The sequence below is a fragment of the Pelodiscus sinensis genome, chromosome 5, assembly GCF_049634645.1.
Source record: "Pelodiscus sinensis isolate JC-2024 chromosome 5, ASM4963464v1, whole genome shotgun sequence".
Classification (NCBI taxonomy): domain Eukaryota; kingdom Metazoa; phylum Chordata; order Testudines; family Trionychidae; genus Pelodiscus; species Pelodiscus sinensis.
In genome coordinates, this window is record NC_134715.1 from 80,188,303 (window position 1) to 80,209,105 (window position 20,803).

The window sequence follows — 20,803 nt, forward strand, 5'->3', positions numbered from 1 at the left end:
ATAGATATAAATAGTAGCATAGATGGTGAGTTTTCTGCATAGGCAGAGTAAAAACACACCTGAACTTTTTGGATATGTCCCCTACATGGCACTCTAACCAACCAAGCAGTGCCTCCCCTAAAAATTGCAGTGCAGTGTTCTGCTGCCTCCCTGCTGCTGAAAATTTCCTCTCTGCAGGGAAAGGCTCCTCTGGCAGGGGAAAGGCAGTACAGAAACGACGAGGAGTCCTGTGGCACCTTATAGACTAACTGAAGTGTAGGAGCAGGGTCTATAAGGTGCCACAGGACTCCTCGTCGCTTTTGCAGATTCAGACTAACACGGCTACCCCTCTGATGCAGTACAGAAAGGTTTTGGCAGCTCCATCGTATGCAGCCTTTCCCTGCAGCCCCACTCTCCACCCCATCAACACTTTCACCAACACCTGTGGTTACATGGTGCAGCAGGCACAGGCTGCTTTTCACTGTGGTGTCTAATTTAGTAATTCATATACTCTACCCACTGATGAGGGAAGTTGTAGTGTAGCCATAGACTGTAGTTTCAGTATGTCAATGCTGCAACCCACCCATGCCAGGTGACTTGGGCTGTTGAGGGTCAGGCTGGGAGGATCGCTTAATTGTGGTGTGGGATGAGCCCACATCCAACTCTACACATGGGTAGTTAAATAGTCTCTTGGTGGGAAGCCGAGTCATCTGCACAGCCAGCCACGGTACCTAACTGCAGTGTGGACACGCCCTTGTCTCTAGCCCTGAGGATTATGGAGAAAAACTGGGCAAGAGGCAGCAAACGCCAGTAGAGCGAACAGCCCCAGGGCAGAGACAGCGAAGCGGGGCTGGCGTTTGTTGTTCTTTTTTATCGTCTGCCTGGTCCCAGGTGCGCTGCCAGCGCGGACACCGCCCCCGCCCAGCCGGGGCAGCAGACCTGGGGCTTTCCCGCCATGTTTCAACCTCCCGCCTCGAAAAAAATCCTCCCCGCCCGCCCCTTTGAGCGGAGGCTGCGCTGAGACACCCCCTCAAAAAACTGAGCGGCGCCCGACCGCTCGGCGAGAACCGACACAGCCGGGTGAGGGCAGGCGTTTCGCTTCCTACCCCTGCGCATGCGCACACCATTTTACGCGTTTGATTAAGCTGCGGGCGCGGCGGATTTCATTTGCCCTTCGGCGGGCTCCGTCCCCATTGCAGGAAGCGATTAATTTTTTCCCACAGCGGCCTCCGTAGTTCAGCCATGGCGGAGTATACTTGCGTGAAATCCACCAAGCTCGTGCTCAAGGGAGCGAAGGGGAAAAGGTGCGAAGCGGCCGGGGTGTCTCCCTCCGCGCGATGAGCCCCCTTTCCCCCCGGCGCGTTCAGGCCTGGCCAGGCCCCCCCCCCCACTCTTGCTCCAGCCCTGAAGTCAGCGCGCCTGGATCCGACTGCGCGCTGCTCCCCCCTCCCCCTCGGACGCGCTCGCTCCGGAACAAAGCGGCCTTGACTCGCTATCGGTTAAGCTAACTGGCGCCGGGTGCAAACTACCCCTTCCCCAGGCGCGTCCACACTGGGGACGTGCCCGGGTCTGAGTAAAGCGGTTTAAAACCTGACTTGCGGAATGGGTACAACGGCAGCCTGCGGGCAGCCAGGTTTGCAAAGCCTTGGGCTGCCCTGGCGGCGGAAATTTGCCCCGATGACTTGCCTCTTTACCCCCGTATTCGGGGGGGGCTGATCCAGACACACGCGGTTCAGGAAGGTTTTTTGGGGGGGGTTAAATTTAGCCATTTTTGTCGTCTCCTTTTGCAGTAAGAAAAAACACAAAGATAAGAAAAGGAAAAGAGAAGAAAATGCAGAAGATCAGCTTGATATTGTTGGTGAGATGGCTTTCAAGGAGATGCATGGAACATAGAAGTAAAGACAGGAAAATGTAGGGTGTTTGCTGTGTTTTCTGTTTTGGACTTCTAGCATGATACATACCACTTCATAATCTGTAGGGGATGATGTTTTTAAATCTATAAATCATAGTCTCTGTTGTAAAGAAATAGATGACTTCTTCTGGTTAGTCAGTTAATCATTAAACGTTATATTTAGCTGGTTAACCAATTAGATAGGCGTGGGCAGGGGGGCCAGGCAGTACACTGGGCCAGGCCTGCCACAGGCCCTGTAGGGTTGGAGCGGCCCACTACCTGTTGTAGGCAGGGAGCTGCTCCAGCCACCACTTAAACATAAGCTGTAAGCATCAGCTAGTAAGATGTAAGTGGTTAACCCAGTGGTCTCCAAAGTTTTGGGGCTGCCGGGCGCCTGCGGGCGGGGCCGCTCATGGGTCTGGGGGTGGGGCCAAGCATGCACCGCATGCCCGGGGCCAGCACCAGCATGTGCTGCGACCCTGGGCAGGGGCTGCCCAGGTGCCACGTGCCTGGGAACGGCACCGACATGTGCCGCAATCCCAGGCAGAGGCCAGCACCTGCATGTGTGGCGACCCCGGGCAGGGGCCGCCCAGGCGCCGCATGCAAGGGGCCGGCACCGGCATGCGCCGCAACCCCGGGGCAGGGGCCGCCCATGTGCCCGGGGCTGGCACCTGCCGCACGCCCAGGGGCGGGGCCAGCCCAGATTGCTCCGCGGGCGCACATAAATGGCTCGGCGGGCGCCGTGGCACCCGCGGGCACCGCGTTGGGGACCACTGTGTTAACCATTCACATCCCTAATGCAGAACACTTTTGTTTAGCTTCTGGAATGCTTGTAGATTGTTTTAGTGCACGAGCAGAATGATCCCAAATATATTTATCAGTCAAGGTTTCACAGCAAACTACGTAAACTGTAGATATTTATAATGCTACTATATATTACTAGATAAAATCTATTTCCTACTTAGAACAAAATCTCAAACTCTCTCTCTCCCCTTGTGGATGGCTTGCCATCAGCTATTGCTCAACATTTCTAAAACAGCTTATAATCTTCCCTCCAAGCCCTTGCTGCGCCAGTTCCTTTTTTAGTCACCATGAACACCACCACCTTTCTGCTTTCACTCAAGCAGCTGTACAACCTCTCTCTCTAGGACCTCATATTTAAGTTATCTTGAAGTTTCTTTCTGAAAAAGTTTCTGTAAGGTGTAGCCTTTCCTATCCAACCATACGGCTTACACTGTGGTGTAGGCACTTAACATCTCAATCATTGGAACATCCCTTTCTCTCTCTAACAACTATAATAAATTTAATTTTGTCCTACTTGTATCCATTCAGAATGCTGCTGCAAAGATAATACTCAGAGCCTGATATTTTGACCGTATCCTCTCCCTCTTTGCAAGCCTTCACTGGTTCTCCCTTCTCTATCACATCATACATAAACAGCTTCTCTTCACTTTCAAAGTTTTGCACAGTGTATCCCTACCCTTCCTCTAACTTCTCATTCACAGTTGAGATATTGATTTGCACCTCTAATCAGTCGATGCCAGCCTTATCACACATTTATTGAATTTTCAAACAAGCATCTTTATACTTTCTCTCAGGCTGTCCTTCATGCTTAAGAGCAGCACGGTGAAATCACAGGAATTGTAGCAATAGAACTAGACAAGGGAGCTTTTATCCATGCACTTAACAATGGCCTTTTCACATTTGGAGCACCACATAGTTATCCTCCAAATCCTCTCCTTTGCCATGAAGCTGAAAACAAAACTGACGACAAATGCTGGTATGCTGAGCCCATTGCCTACCATGCTCACAAATACTGTCTTGGTACCTTATACTCGCTTGTCTATATCCGTCCATAGTCTCTTGTCTTATACATTAGTTGCAAGTTCTCTGAGGCAAGGACCGTGATTTTGTTTTGTGCAATTTAGCTGTGGTCTATATTAGCATAGCACCTAGGAGCATAGCAGCTAATTTGAATAATAGTACTTTACTAAAATCCAGTTGTGTGTGTGGTGTTATTTCTTGTTCTTATATTTTAGGAAGCTGGTGGGCAGTAAAAAATTTTGGTGAAATCACAGGAACTGTAGCAATAGAACTGGACAAGGGAGCTTATATCCATGCACTTGACAATGGCCTTTTCACACTTGGAGCACCGCATAAAGGTTTGTATAAGGAAAAGAAAAACTTGGCAGTGTCAAAGTATGAAACGTATTTTGTTAGATGAAGAATTTATTTTCAAGCCAATAAACTTAAGGTATTTTTAACATACATTATACAGATTGCACCTCCCAAAGCCACAATACTCTGGTCTGGCAACATCTCTGGTCTGGCAGGACCATGGATGTTACTTGATCAGAGAACCCTGATAGCCTGACAGGAGGGCAATCCAGGAGGACTGGACTGAAGTAGTGGGATGGGGTAGGGGTTGCTTCAGTCCAGCCCTCAGTAGCTCCCTGCAGCACTGGGACGGGATCAGCAACAGCCTGTGGCAGCACAGGATCCAGCTGGTGACAGTCCATGGCAGAGAGCCCCGGGCAGTCCACAGAAGTGGGGCCAGAATCTGTGGGCTGTTGTGCAGTAGGAGCCTGTGCTCTTGGCAGCCCGCCACAGTGGGGATGGGACTGGCGGCAGCCCCAGCAACACATGGCAGCATGGGGCTGGAACCCCAGACAGCCCGCAGAAGTGGGGTCAGAGCCTGCAGGCTTCCATGGGGATGGGACTGGAGCCCAAGCACTCAGCTGCCCCAGGCAGCCTGACTGGGACAAGATCCAGCAGCTTGCAGCAGGCAGTCCAGTTGGGGCAACAGTAGCAGGGCTAGCAACCCAACAGGCAGCCTGTCAGGGGCTGGAGGTAGTCCATTCCACACCCTCTCCACCCTTTGCCCCTCTGCTACACCGACAGAGAGTCGGCAGCTGTGGTAGAGAACCTTCTCTAGTCCAGCAAATTCGAGCGCAGGGTAAGAAATGTCCAACCTGTATTAAAAATATTATTCTATAACTGCATAAACCAGCGAAGAGGATAACTGAATCCTAATGACTGACTACTAATCAATTTTTCTAAGCTCATCTTGTTTTCCTTATACATGCAATTCACTTCCTTTTCTGATGCTCACCTGTTGGTGAATGCCTTTAAAAAGATGGAAAGCAGTGTGACTCTTGTAAGAAATCATATAAAGCCTGTATGGGATGAATTTGTCTTATAAAAAGAGAAACTCACATCAGACCAGGACTCTCATTTTACCACCCACTGACTCCTACTCCACATCAGAGTGCTGACCAATCCTTCTGTACTTGTTATATAGATGTTCTCTGAAAGTGGCCTAGTAGCTGATCTTTCCCTCAGTCTGGGAATGAGAAAGGCACTGCTCAAGTAGGGAATCCCTATTCTGGAGGTAAAAGTGAATTTGGATGTTACTTTACTCTGGGGTTGAGGAACAGCCAGTCCAGGGATGGTGGCAGTATGTCATTCCTACTGCTACAAAAGAGATGGTGGGTTTAAAATTAGGGATGTGTCAGTGTACACATTTAACTGTGTAATGGAAGAGCCCAGGCTCATTGGCTACTTAACCGTCATGGTTACACACAAGCCCTCCCCGGTACATTGCTGCCTATGTCAGAGGCAGGCGGCTCCACAGGAGACTGTACGAGTGGGGAACTGCCTCCCCTTCCCTCGCATGTTAATGTGTAACCGCTGACAATTTCAGCAGTTACACTGTTTAACTTGAGCACATAACTAGAATTCAGTATTTTAAATAAGGATGTTAAAATGTGAGTTTTTTTTGTAAACGTGTAAGTACATTTTCTTATGAGAACAGTATATATTGCATAACCTGAGATTCACAGAGAAATTCAGTGGCTTTAGATACAAGTTTTTCATGAATTGCTGTAAATTCTCAATCCTAAATTGGTTGAGGGCAGGGATTATGTTTGTATCTTGTAGAATGCTAACCATATAGGTGTTTAGCTAACTCCTCTAAAACAATTTTTTTTGCTTTTACAGTAGTTGGATTCTTTTTTTAAAATGTATGTCAATATTTGGCCCTGCAGCATTGTCTTTTCCTGCATTTTACACTGATAATTCTTGTATAATCTATCATTTTTATTAGTCTCATGAATTAGAAGATTGTATAACTAACACTTTATTCCTAATACTGATTTAAAAAAAAAAATTCTTTCAGAGGATGATGGCCCTAGTCCCCCTGAGCAGTTTACAGCAGCAAAACTGTCTGACACCAGGTAATGACCAATGTTCCCTCTAAGATTGTCCAACCATGAACTGAGTGAGATTTGGCTTGTGCACCAATATTGAGGTCACGTGTGCTGGTTTGGGTGTGTGCCACCATGGCACCTAATTTATTAACACACACGTTTCCAGCCACCAGAGCAGAATTCCTTCCCTCCCCCGGCCAAGCAGCACGTCCTGTTCCCAGCCACTGGAGCAGACCCCTGCCCAGCCATGTAGCATGTCCCGTTCCTGGCTGCAGGACTGTCTTCCACCCCCCCACACCCTCCTCGCCATGCAGCAGATCCCGTTACTGTGCCTAGCCACCAGAAGAGCCCCTGGCCCTCCCCGCCACATGGCCATGGCAGATCATGGCCCAGTGCCCTAGTAGCTCCCTCACCATGTTGTCTCAGCCAGCGCCCCCACCCGCCCGAGCAGCTGCCTGCCATGCAAGTGCTGCTGAGTGGCTCTCCAGAGGAGATGGGCAGAGGTTGAATTTTGTATGCATGGCCGTGCAGGCATACACCTCAGCAGGAGCTATGCTAATGACTCCAGTAGATCTTTGTAAAATTTGAGGTTGTGCAGGTTTTATTTCAAGAATGAATATAAAGTCTCATTTAGACTACTTTTTTTTTTATTTCTTATCCTGAATCAAAGATAAATATCCTTCCTTAAAACCAACTTTATTATAACTAGAGATGTTAATGGTTAACTGGTAAGGCTCACCCTTAATGGTAAGGCTTACTGTTTATGGTTAACTAGTAGGGGCTGGAGCAGTCTGCCTTGGGCAGGGGACTGCTCCAGAGGCTTTCCAGCCCGGCCAGAGTAGCCCTTGTCTGTGGCAGGCCCAGCCTGGGGTGTACCACCGGCAGCGGTGCTGTAGCCCAGCCAGAGCAGCCCTTGTGTGTGGTGGGCTTGGTGCACACTGGACAAGGGCACTCAAGCCCAGCTGGAGCAGTCCCCGTCCAGGTAGGGGAAAGCACTCCAGCCTGGCTGTAGCGGGTGGGGGTCCCTCCCATTTGATCAATTACACTTAACATTTAACTAGTTACCCAATTAAATGGGATTTTTTTATTCCTAAATATAACATCTAGCTCTTAGAAGTATAGCTAAAATCAAAGTGCTGAACCTCTTATAATTGAACATTTTAAACAGTTTTAACATTCAAGTATTCTGTATCTCTTTTACCCATTTCTTTAAGAATTGCACTGAAGTCTGGCTATGGCAAATACCTTGGCATAAATTCAGATGGTCTTGTTGTTGGACGATCAGATGCAATAGGATCAAGAGAGCAATGGGAGCCCGTTTTCCAAGATGTAAGCATACTCTATTACAGATATCACTTACATACAGGTAGTAAAACAATGAATGACAGCTACTACAAGATTATAAAGAATAGTTAACTTGTACATTATTTTCTTAAGTATTTAAAGTATTTTTAAAGACTTCAAATCAAAAAGTGTGTCTGTTTTGGTAGCACTATACAATGTAAGAGTAAATGAGACAGGAGATACCCAAGGCTGGCTACTAGAATTTCTTAGGCAGAATGTGAGAAGATATCTGAGGTGCATTCTGGAGTATTCTAGAAAAAAATCTTAAAATGAAAGACTTGTGTCTAAATATGTTCATAGTACTAACTTGAGTGGTGGTATTTTGACAGGGGAAAATGGCTTTATTAGCAGCAAATAGCTGCTTTATTACCTGCAATGAAGAGGGAGATATAGAAGCCAAAAGTAAAACTGCGGGGGAAGAAGAAATGTTAAAGGTAACATATATGTGTGTGCATACACCAAGACATAATGTACTACAATATTTAATATAGTGTGCATAAATATACATGCACACTACAAATATATTATCAACTTGAATGATATAATATAAAATGCAAAACTCACTATCCATAATATTTAGGGAACAAACGTTCTAACATCTTAAATTTACATAATACCTTTCATCATGAATTTTTCTAATTGACTTTGCAAACTGCATATAAAAGAATATCTTCATTCACCATTGAATTATGGACCTCTCCCTGGGGCAGCTTTTCATCAGATCTGCTGCATAACCACTTCAGACAGGAAAGGAATATTCAGGTAGTCCCGGGTTACGCGGATCCGACTTATGTCAGATCTGCACTTACGAACGGGGCTTTTCTCGCCCTGGAGGACACGGGCGGCAGGACCGCCCAGACGCGCCACGGTCCCGCCGCCGGCATCCTCTGGGGTGAGAAAAGCTGCTCCGCATCTCCCTGGTCTGCGGGGGGGAGCCCAGCAGACCAGGGAGACGCAGAGCAAAGCCGCGGAGGACCCAGGTGGCGGGACCGCAGCGCGTCTGGGCGGTCCCCCCGCCCGGTCCTCCACGGCTTTGCTCCGCGTCTCCCTGGTTTGCTGGGGGCGGGGCCCCAGCAGACCAGGGAGACGCGGAGGACCCGGGGTGGTGGGACCGCGGCACATCTCGGTCCCGCTGCCCGCCCGCCCGCCCCTCCCTGGTCTCCTGGGGGGGAGGGCGCAGCTAGTGTGCTCCCCCCCAGCAGACCAGGCTTTTCTCAGGATGCCTGTGGTAGAGCAGCTGGGGCGCTGCCGGTTGGTCCCGCAGCGCCACTCTCAGCGCTACTTGACCAACCCGGTAGCACCCCAGCTGCTCTGCCCCAGGCGTCCCCAAGTCAGCTGCTGCTGAAACTGACCAGCGGCTGACTACAGGAAGCCCAAGGCAGAGTTGCTCTGCCCCGGGCTTCCTGGAATCAGCCGCTGATCAGTTTCAGCAACAGCTGACTTGGGGGCGCCTGGGGTTCTTAAGTTGAATCTGTATGCAAGTCGGAACTGGCGTCCAGATTCAGGCGCTGTTGCAACTCTGCCTCGGGCTTCCTGTAGTCAGCCGCTGGTCAGTTTCAGCAGCGGCTGAATCTGGACGCCAGTTCCGACTTACATACAGGTTCAACTTAAGAACAAACCTACAGTCCCTATCTTGTACGTAACCCGGGGACTGCCTGTACTCACTTGAAATTGCAGGCATGCAAAATAAGGAACAAAACTAGCTAGTGCCAGGTAACCAAGATTCAAACCCCTTGCTCTTGTGTGAATGCAATGATATCTCTGACCACAAGTAGTCTCTATCTTTTTCAATTGGAAGAAATCAGATTGTACTTCTGACAGCAAATTAATAATATTCTCCATTATTTGTTCAGCACTTGCTCAGAAGTGTACCACATCCTGGTTGCCAGTAACAGACAGCACCTTCTGATTTCCTTGGAGATCTTATAGTAGATGTCCCTATTTAGTAAACACAAAACTCTCACAGTTTGCAGTAGAAACTTCATCATCGGTTAAATTAGAAATGTATTACGTCATTCACGGACATTAAATCAGTCAAAAAATTATGCCTTGATTTCTAGTTTCTACAATCCCATAAACTTAATTGAAAACTTAATATATAAAATTTGCTAATAACTATCTTCTGAGATTACACACTTCACATAGGCATTTAAGTCCCCTTTCATCTTGTACAGAAATATTTCAATCAGTTAATGCTCTTGCTGTTTATACATTTCTGAACATGAGTTGTCTACTCACTTAAATGTAGTATTTGATACTAAAGATACAGAATATATGGTGTTTAAACATTTCACAGGTTTCTTGAATGTACAGTATTAGTTTATATTGGGAATGTTAACAATTCGTGAATTTGTGTAAACATGTAATTGTTTCAAATTTTAGTGGTTACACGTTTACACATGGGCACGCAAGCAGAAGCTCATGAGGAGGTGGCTTAAAAGCTGGCTTCCACTGACCCCACAGCCCTCACTGCCTCTGATAAATTGGCAGCAGCACAGGTAACTGATGGTTCAATGGGAGCCGATATGTGCAGGGAGCCAGCTTGAAAGCCTCTTCCCATGTGTACTGGCTCCCGCCTGCCTCCCTTATCCCTTGTGCTGCTGCCTCTCTATGGGTACATCTAAACGACATCACTTTTTTGATAAAGGGACGTAAAATAGACGTATCAAAGTTGTAAAAGCCGGGATTTGAATTTCAGCCACGGCTTTTTTTTTTTCTTTCTGAAAAGCCGCTTTAAAAAAAAACGCAGTCAAGACGGGGATCGTTTGACAGAAATCCCCCGTTTTGAAAGATCCTGTAACCCTCAAAAAATGAGGGTTAAAGGATCTTTTGAAACGGGGCATTTCTGTTGAACGATCCCCACCTTGACCATGGTGCGTGTGTGTTTTTTATTCATCCCCCTCCCCCTCAAAAAAAGCAGCTTTTCGAGAAAAAACCATGACCGCTATTATGTAAATGAAGCACGGGAAATTCAAATCTCCGCTTCATTTACAGTTTTGATATGTCTAATTTACATCCCTTTATTGAAAAAGGGATGTAGTTTAGATGTACGCTATAAGGGCAGGTGGTTTCACGGAAGCCGGTGCTCATGGGGAACCATCTTTTAAGATAGTTCTCCCCCGAGCACCAACTCCCACCCAACCCCTCCACTGCCTCTACTACAATGGGTGGGAGCACATGTAGTTGTGAGGATTAACCAATAAACCCAGGATTATCAGTTAATTGTGTAATCAAATACATGCTAACATCCTTATTTTTATATAGAATTATGAGGTAGGAACAAAGGCTTTATAAAGAAATTAAACCATAAGGGAATGGAACCAACTCTTTTGTTAAGTGGTGTTTGGTTATATCTTAAGAAGCTGAGAAACTTAAAAAACTTCCTCAAATTCAACATTTGTCATATTTTTAGTACCAGGAGAAGTTAGAATTGAAATTATTTTTCTTACAAGCAAGTGTAGTTTGTATAATGTACATTTTCTGTTTTCCTTTTCTCCTAATAACTAGATCCGTTCTTGTGCAGAAAGAGAAACTACGCAGAAAGATGACATTCCAGAAGAAGACAAAGGAAATGTTAAACAGTGTGAAATCAATTACGTGTATGTAACTGAAAGCATTTAGCTGCCAGCCTTCTGCATCTAAAATAAACTATGCATTCGATACCTGAGTAAAAAGGATTCCCATTTTCAAAACTTTTCAGGACCTTGAATTCTGACCCATCATCTTTCTAGTCAAATGAAATTCTCTGCATAGTCGGTCAGCACTGCACATTAATCCACTCAGGCTATGTCTAGATCCATTCCCCTTTCGAAAGAGGATTGTAAATGAGGCAAATCGAAAGTGCAAATGAAGTATGGATTTAAATATCCCATGCTTCATTTGCATATTTGCATCCTCCTGAAAAAATGAGTATGGATTTTTTCGAAAAAGGTTTTTTTTAAAAAGAATCCTGTCTAGACTGCGCTTTCACTTTCGAAAAACCCTTTTTCGAAAAAGCACTTGGATGCAAATATGCAAATGAAGCATGGGACATTGAAATCCACGCTTCATTTGCACTTTCAATTTGCCTCATTTACATTCCTCTTTTGACAGAGGAATATAACTTAGACATGCCCTCTGAGTGGTTCCTGCTAAATGACAGTTTCCCTGTGAGAACGAAGTGGCTGAATTGGTTGCATCTGCAACACTCAGTGCAACATTTGAGACCATTATGGATTCTCCTCATCTTGTTCTAGTTTTAGGCCACCAGTCTAGTCCATGCATTGAACTTTGAAATCACGTTCAAGTATTGAATTGTGTTATATTACATTTCAATGTAACTAGCACTTTATTATTCTTTGCAGAAAGAAGTTCCAAAGTTTCCAAGATCGTAAACTCAAAATAAGCCAAGAAGACAGCAAAACTCTCAAAAAAGCCAGAAAAGAAGGCAGTTTCCATGAGACACTGCTTGACAGGTATTTTAAAATCCTAATAATAATTCCAGCTGTTGATTAAATGAAAGCTATTGACAGATACTCCTGGAAAGCTAAAAGACAACTAAAGTTAAAGTTACTTAAATGTTCTCACTGTAGTCCGTTTTCTGCTGCCAGTATATTTTTGAAACTCACCTTTTGAGCTGAAAATTTTCAGACCTGCCTGGTTTCTATGAGAGAACTTTTATAGAAATCTTGAGCAAAATTAAATTGAATACAAGGAAGTTATTATAAAAGCAAAATTTGTATTTTTATGTTTTCAATAACCCTCTCACCAAAATGGGGATAGAAAGTTGCATTTTTATAGGAAAACAGCCATTACTGAGTATTCTTTTCCCATTGTCTTTTGAAAACTAGTCTTGGATTAGCCAAGCTATGAGGGTCTGAGAATAGCACTTTATCCAAGTGCAATATGTGGGGAATGCAGAATATCTCATTACTCATAATTGAACTGTATATCTATAACTAATTCAACTGCATAGAACATTGAGAACATCTCTTTCTAACATTGAACAATTGTTGGTATGTGTATTGAAGACATTGGGGTTTCATAGGAGCTTTTGCCCCATCGCATTGACTTATGTCGCTGAAAATTTTATGAACCTGGTATAATAATTTCTGTGATGTTTGCTGTGTATTCCAGTGAACCCTTTCCTTGTTAAATGTGATGTCATGCCAGAAATGTCCAGCGTAATAGTTTTTGATAATGGAACCCTTTTTCTTTACATTTCCTGCCTTTAAAAAATTCTAATAAAAACAGTAAGAGATTAAGTCTTCAAGATTCAGAAGTCAGAGAATTCCAAAATTTTAAGATAGCATGTGCAACCAGCTGGCATATTCCATACAGTTCTAATGCAAGAATAAATACTAGTTGAGCATAGTAACAAAATCACTGAACAAATCATGAGTACTAAAAGGCCTCTAATGTCATTTGCAAATGCTCCAAAGATAAGTGGAAGCAAATGTTATAACAGCCTCCTCATATGTCTTATGACTATCACACTATTCAAATGTGTAATCTAAATTTTGTGTCTTTCCTTTCATATAGGAGATCAAAATTGAAAGCTGATAGATACTGCAAGTGACAAACAATTGGCAGGTTTGCTTGCTTTTATATCCTTCAGTTGCCCATCTGAACATACTATCTGAATAAAACATTTTGCAAAAAGTGATTGTATTTATGCAAAGACTTTCTTGTTCTTACTTCTCATTAAAGTTAGTATCTAATGTCACTCTACATAAGAATGTCATTATTTTGATGGAATGCTATTTAGCTGCTTAATAAACTTTACAAATATTAAAATTTGGTATGCAGAATTTTATCCAAAAGCAAATAGCTTTAGCAATTTAATAGATGAAGGTTGAGAGAAGCAACTCAGTAATCTGAGGGTCATGTTGATTAACAATCAAGAAGAGAAGAGCTGCATACGAAACCAAACTATAAAGTTGCCCTGACAAATTGTACTTCCAATAAATAAATATTTTATCAGACTAATGTCTCTCTGAGCATATTGGACTGAAGTCTCAGCTTGACTTCAGTGGAGTCATGAGGCCTTATATCAGCTGAGGATCTAGAATGGTTTTCTACATTTATAGATGTCAGTTTGTCTGTAAACATTAAGTGAATACTTGTGTAAACTGTACTTGAAAAACAGTATGAAGGAATGAAGAAAAAGGCTGTCAGAATAAAAGCTGAGGCTCTTCATGAGAAAAGACCACTTAATTACTTGTACACTTAATCATCATCATGTTGCTGATGTTTGAATGCTCTTCCAAATTTTGCTAACTTACATCAGTTTTATGAACTTGTTTCTGTCTTTTTAAACTAAACATGTTAAAGAATGGTGTAAAATGCAGAATCTGTACATTCTTGATTAATATGTAGAATGCAGTTTGCTATGTGCTTGTTACCAAAATTGTATTTTAGTAAAGTCCCTTTATAGGAACTATTCCAGCTACACTGATTGCAACACAATTCAGTTATAACCAGTCTTCAGAAAGTACTTTGTTACCATGCTCAGCTTTTTCACCTCAGTTCTTATGTCTCAAGAAGACCATTATTTAAGTTATCTACATGCAATGTGCAGTCTGTACTGTTCTTAGTGGTTTTTAATTTGGAGTGTGCAGTTGCTTATAAACTAAGACGGGGTAGTCAGTCAGGAGCTCATGGGCCAAATTTGGACCTCCAGACTCTTCTGAATGCACCCCAACATATTTTTATTTACTTACTTTTATCGTTATTGTTAGCTGGAATCTGGACCTTGACAAAAAAATAATTGACTACACTTGACTCAAGGTGTAGACGTGGGATTGTTAAAAAGAACAGGTAAAGTCTGAGCATAAATACTCATCAGCATAAGGCTAAAAGACGGTATTTCCAGTTTAAAGTGACATCACTTTACAGCTAGCCTATGTAAAAATGAATCAGTGTGAACTTAATAGTCTATATTCAGAACAAGTTACAACTGGTTCTTAACCCAATTAAGAAAGAATTACAGTAGCAGAGCCTTATACTCATGTGTCACTGATGTCAGGGAGTCATAGGACAAACAAGTTCATAGATTGTACAGATTTATACAGCTGAAAAACTTTTTACTGTTCCTTATCACATGAAAAACTGATTTGCTGCATCAGAATTAGAACTGGTGCTTGAGAAAGTTTATAGGTTCTATGCTAACTACACACCTTGATTGTTGACTCCCCCATGTGATTTTAATGCCAGAAATCTAATTGTCTGCTTATTTAATACTATTAAAAAGATAAAGGATCCTAGTTTTTAGATACTATGGAGAATTTGAGTCCAATTCTTAGTTTCTTAGAAAATATATATATATATTACAAAAATAAAAACCATAACACTTGTCCATTTATTATCACCTATTTTTTTTATCCATTGTTGCTGTTTGTCTAGAAATATACCAGCTCATGCCCTGTTTATCTTCCTGCAGCAGAGACTCTGCACCTAATGCTTTTTCATGAAAGCATGGGAACCAGCAGTTACAGTGTTCCTGAGTCTATACCCAGTCCTAAAGAGAGTCCTCTGTGTCTGAGAAACCATAGGAAAGGAAAGTGCTTGGGAATATGACTCCTACAATGATGCAGGGATCTCACATGAAAGTTAATATAGCTTCCTTTGGGAAGTAGCTTTTCAAGGGGAGTCCTTGCCTCATGGCTCATTTGATGTTGCGCATCCAAGGAGTTGAAAAGAAGGTTGAGAGACCCGCAGAGCTTCTGTGGACTCAGAGGGAATATGCAAATAGCATTTTGCTTCCATGTATATCTCTGCAGATCTGCTTATTCCACAGGGAGTCAACCCAATAGAAGAACTGATAGAAACTCTGCCATTTTTCCTTCACAAGACTTTTTGTGTGAGATTTTGCCTGAGAAGAGAACTTGCTGAAATGAGGAAATTTACAGCAATACTACCAATACAATTATAGTGGTATAATTTCTCATGTAGTCAATCTTATTCTTATATAGCCAAGCCCTTAAAAGAGGAGAAACTGCGGAAGGCACGTAAAAACTTTGGTGTGATAGAAATAAATTAGATTACAGAGAATACTGGGGCAGCTGCTGCAGCCCCAGGTCCCTTTGAATTGCCCCTGGAGTGCCACTCTGTGCGGCTCTAAAGGCTGGGAGGGGGCACAACAGTCTGGGCTGCATTAAGGGCTGACTACCTTCTGTCCCACCTCTTCTGACCTTGGCCCTGCCCCTTTCAGGAGCACCAAGCAGCCCCCTCCCCAACTTTCGCCAAGGTTCACAGTGGCTGTCTACCCCTCTGCAACTACCAGATGCATCAAAGGTGAGTGCAAGAAATCCCACAGTAGATAAATTGTAGCCTAACCTGACTTTTGGAAAGCTTTTCTCTTTAATCTGTTACTTATGCCTTGAGTATGAGGGTTTATAGCCCTTCCTGAACATAATTCTAATTCAGTGACTGGACATTCCCTTGAACTATATAAATGCTTAATCCTTTTTTGTATACAGTGACCTAAAGACAAGCTCCATAGCTCGAAAGCTTGTCTCACTCCTCCACAGAGTTTGTCCAATAGAAGATTTTCTCACTCAGCTTGAGTGTCTCATCCTTTTGTAAATACTTTTAAGCTTGTCAATCTTAATATTGTTTAGAATGAGTCTTTCATAAGATACATTGCTGGGAGGTTTTTTTTTAGTATTGTATTTGAACCTATCAGTTTTATATTTGTTGCTTTCCAGTTTCACTTGTTCCTGGATTGTGAAAAAAGATGAATAGCATTCATTTTACCTTTTCTATGCTATTTAATTTTGTTGAAAACTTCTTTTATATCACCCATTATTTACTTCCTCTCTAAATAAAGTTGTTCTGGTCTTTTCAATTCCCCCTCATACAAAATATGCCCATGATCTAGTCATATTTGTCAGAATTTCTGTTTCTCCCACTTTTTTGAGGTAGAGTAACTAAAACTAAACACAGTATTCCAAGTATAGGGTACTATAGTTTGATGTAATGGTTTTATGTTCTCAGTGATACTTTCTTTTTGCATACATCCTCATGTATTTTCTTTTGACAGTTATTATAGAGCAGTGGCTCTCAACCTTTCCAAAGTACTGTACCAGTTTCAGGACTCTGATTTGGTTTGTGTATCCTAAGTGTCACTTCACTTAAAAACTACTTGTTTACAAATCAGACAAAAATACAAAAAAGGCACATTGCACTGTTGATGAAACATTGCTCACTTTTTTCATTTTTACCATATAATTATCAAATGGAATATAAATATTGCACTTTCATTTCAGTATTCAATATATAGAACAGTATAAACAAGTCATTGTCTATGAAATTTTAGTTAGTACTGACTCTGATTTTGCTTTTTGCAATACCACTTTTCATCCATTTTACAAAGATAATTAAAAATATATTGAACTCCAGTTCTTGTACAGAGCCTCATGTCAGTCTGCTTTAACCTTTTACCATGTTGAAAACTGGTCTTTTATTTCTATTTTATGGCAGTATTTTACCTGTCAGATCATTTACAATGAAACAAGGAGTATGCAGGTCATTTAGAATGAAACAAAGTATGAATGCATTAATTTAGTTACCAAATTTGATCTTTGAGTTTCTAATTATTTCATGGACTTCCTATGGAATTAAATCCCTCCCCTTAGACTTCTTAGTGCCCCATATCTCCTACATCCACACAAATGCACATCAGGTGCAATGTATTTCTGTCTGGGCTAACAGTAGGACTGTATGTGAGAATTTAGTCCTTTGAGGCACCACCCTAAAAAAATTGAGATGTGTAAAGCCTTAATCAAGTGATGATACTAATCACATACTGCTGCTGAACCCTTAGAGAAGGGAGGTATGTAACACAGATAATGCCCATAAAAAGATATTTATATAATTAGTTTGTGAATGTGTTCAGACAGCATTTTATATAAAGCTTACCCCATAATGAGATCACTATCTGATTTTCTTAATCTTAGCTATGCCAATCTCTACATGAGTAGCAAAAGTCCATGGTGTTTTTAAAAATCTGGAAATAAAGACCAAATAGCCATTTATAGTGTGTCTGGCATTACCCCCAATGTTTTTCAATTGTCTGAAATATAAATTAGGCATAAGCAGCTGAATGAAAGACTGATAGGTAAAGAATTATCAAAAAGTTGGTAAGTGTTAGAAAACTTTTAAAAGCAAAGCTCAGTACCTATTTTAAAGTAGTTTGTGATCAACTATTGGGGCCACTCATCTGCCATATACCTCCTCATGCTGTGACTCTCCCTTAGTTATCTCTTACCACACTCTGGTAAGTTTCCAGCATACTAGTTCTTAGCTTCAGCTAAATCTCAAACTCTTCAAAAACCTTCAGAACTCTTCTGACTTACTGACAAGACTGTGTTGTGAATAATACTGACCTTTCTAAAAAAAATTGGACCTCAAGAAGAACTCTGTGGTGCTTAAAAGCTTGTGTCTTTAACTCAGTGTTTCTCAAAGTGGTCCACAAAACCACTTTGAGAAACCGTTAACTCACCGCACCAGTTTGTTTAATTACCGGCACTGCAGCAGAGCCTCACAGTTCCTATTGGCTCCATTTTGCCATTTGCAGCCAAGGGGAGCCGCAGGAAGTGGCACGGGCCGGGCCACTGCTTCCCACAGCTCCCCTTGGCTGCAAACAGCGAAATGAGGCTAATAGGAGCCGCGAGGCTCTATGGCTACGGTGTTAGTAAGTCAAAAAACAAACACGGCCAGTTACAGGTTTTTCAAAGTGATTTCATGGACCACTTTGAAAAACACTGCTTTAACCAACAGGAATCAGTCCAATAAAAGAGATTACCTCACCCTCCTTGTTTTTGGATTTAATACAAGCCTGCTTGTATCAAGAGCTCTTTGATAATGATGGATTCAAACCCGCAGACTTAAATCCCTGCCTTCTCCTGAGATGTACTAATTCCACTGAAAGATAGATACGTCAAGACCTTTTCTGTTTAGAAAAGTCCCATATAGAGTATGCTAGCAAAATGTATTGACCTGTCCATTTTTAGCCACATGTATTGGGAGGGTATAAAGATAAATAAAAGCAATTGCTGATGAACAAAACAATTCTTTTGTGAAGGGTCCATGCAGTGTTTCCCAAGCAGAAAAAAGATCAGCGACAGTCTATAATACCAAACTGATAAACCTTCCTACTACTGAGGGATAGAAATTATGTGCTCAGTTCCCCTCTTTCCTTCATGCAAAATCAAAACTTTCATTAAATCCTACCTTTTTTTCTTCTATGATATCTCAGAATGTATGCTTTCCTCCATCATTACCCAGACTCCTATCTATACTTTAGTACCTTATTCAAGAAAAGTTGTCCATTCTTAGCTAATACAATAACTATGGTATCTTCTTATGCTCTGCCTTCCCTTGACCCTATCTAATTTTCATGCTCTTCTGATTACTGCTGTCCTGATCTCCTCATATATGTCCCTTTATGCATTCTTCTTTTTTAAAAACTGAGTTCTATTGGAAAGTAATAAATATACACCATTGTAACTAGCTACAATTACTCTATTTGTGTTCTGAGGGTGTGAGAGTTTCATCACGTATTTCTCTATTTCCTTATTTTTGTATTATGCAGCCCAACTAGTCTAATGTGGAAGCAACATAAGTTACAAAAAAAAACCAATTTGTATAGTGCACTATTTTTTTTTTTCAAAAGTTTTTCCATGGAAAAATTTGGCCCACTGCATCTGAGTCCAGATTTGATTTAGGAATCCAAAGTTTAAAAAAAGGTAATCCAGCCTTATCCTATTTGTAACAAGGTTATCTGCATTAACTGCATACAGGCAGTCCCCGGGTTACGTACAAGATAGGGACTGTAGGTTTGTTCTTAAGTTGAATCTGTATGTAAGTCGGAACTGGCGTCCAGCCGCTGCTGAAACTGACCACCAGTTCTGACTTACATACAGATTCAACTTAAGAACCCCAAGTCAGCTGCTGCTGAAACTGATCAGCAGCTGATTCCAGGAAGCCCGGGGCAGAGCAACTGTGCCTCGGGCTTCCTGTAGTCAGCGCTGGTCAGTTTCAGCAACGGCTGACTTGGGGACGTCTGGGGCAGAGCAGCTGGGGTGCTGCTGGGTTGCTCCAGTAGCACCGCTCCTCGGCGCTACTGGACCAACCCAGCAGCACCCCAGCTGCTCTGCCCCAGGAGTCCTGATTCAGCCACTGCTGAAACTGACCAGCAGCGGCTGAATCAGGACGCCTGGGGCAGAGCACTTGGGGTGCTGCCTGGTTGGTCCAGTAGTGCCCAGAGCGGCGCTGCGGGACCAACCGGCAGCACCCCAGCTGCTCTGCCCCAGGGTCCACAACAAAAGCCTGGTCTGCTGGGGGGGGGGGGGGGGGCGCACACTAGCTGCCCCCCCCCCCAGCAGACCAGGGACACAGGGAGCAAAGCGGCAGCGGGGGGTGCCTCGCCTCTGAGGCTTTGCTCGCGGTGCCTCTGGTCTGCTGGGGACGGTCCCCAGCAGACCAGGGGCACCGGGAGCAAACCCGCAGCAGCGGGGGGGGGGGGGTCCCGTGCTTCTGAGGCTTTGCTACAGCAAAGCCTCAGAAGCGGGGGATCCCGCCGCTGCTGCGGGTTTGCTCGCGGTGTCCCTGGTCTGCTGGAGACGGTCCCCAGCAGACCAGGGGCACCGGGAGCAGCTTTTCTCGCCCCGGAGCTCGAGGTGGCTGATCGCTGCCTGTGAGCTCAGGTGCGAGAAAGCCCCGTTCGTAAGTGCGGATCCGACGTAAGTCGGGGACTGCCTGTACTTGGAAACTAGAAACAAGCTGTTCAGCTATTCTCTTGTTGGCATTTGATGCAAGTCAGTTTTCCACAGAAATGGTGTAATATACTCTTATAAGATATCAAGATTAAGTTAGCTGGTTGCTTTTCTGCCAGTAAATCAAAACAATACATCCAGATACCACTAGTAAATATGAAACCAGTGTTCTGCCACATGTAAGATATCCCTTCCACCCACCCTGCACAGACACCATTGCAGAAATAGAGCGAACCAACAAATTAGTGTAGGTTATTTTCTGTGCATTAGGTATAAAACAAGCTTCCAGAGCCCTTTGATGATGAGACACTCCCAAAGTGATTATCTCTGTAGAGATACAACAGCAATTTCCCCTATTTCTCAAATCTATACACTCACTTCACATTATCCATATCACACTTCTCATTGTTACCTTAAAAGGCTTTATGCAACTCCATACCTCTACATCTATGAACTGACTTCTTCCTACACACTGCTGCACACCCTACATTTTGTTCAAGGCACTCTACCACTTTATTTCTTTTATCTTCTGACACTTTGCCTTCATCAGTGCCTCCCACTCAGTACAGTAAGCATTTGCCAATCCATTCCCTCATCCTCATATCATCTGAGCTTTATTTATT

General features: G+C 43.3%; 1 protein-coding gene and 1 long non-coding RNA gene across 2 annotated transcripts in view; one reads left to right on the forward strand and one right to left on the reverse strand.

Annotated features, from left to right (window-relative positions):
- LOC142829732 (uncharacterized) overlaps positions 1–20,803 on the reverse strand; it is a 104,606-nt gene that overhangs the window by 78,470 nt on the left and 5,333 nt on the right. The window lies entirely within an intron of this gene.
- Positions 1,101–14,764, forward strand: FRG1 (FSHD region gene 1). The gene is made up of 9 exons (XM_075930346.1): positions 1,101–1,283; positions 1,770–1,837; positions 3,910–4,032; positions 6,048–6,105; positions 7,293–7,407; positions 7,752–7,856; positions 10,930–11,021; positions 11,766–11,876; positions 12,943–14,764. Exons 1-9 carry the CDS (start codon positions 1,222–1,224, stop codon positions 12,977–12,979), a joined length of 771 nt encoding a protein of 256 aa, XP_075786461.1. The 5' UTR covers positions 1,101–1,221; the 3' UTR covers positions 12,980–14,764.

Coding starts and splice junctions, on each gene's coding strand:
- FRG1 (XM_075930346.1), top strand. CDS start 1,222: ATGGCGGAGTATACTTGCGTGAAATCCACCAAGCTCGTGCTCAAGGGA. Junction 6,106..7,292: donor GCAAAACTGTCTGACACCAG/GTAATGACCAAT, acceptor CATTTCTTTAAG/AATTGCACTGAAGTCTGGCT. Junction 11,877..12,942: donor CATGAGACACTGCTTGACAG/GTATTTTAAAAT, acceptor CCTTTCATATAG/GAGATCAAAATTGAAAGCTG.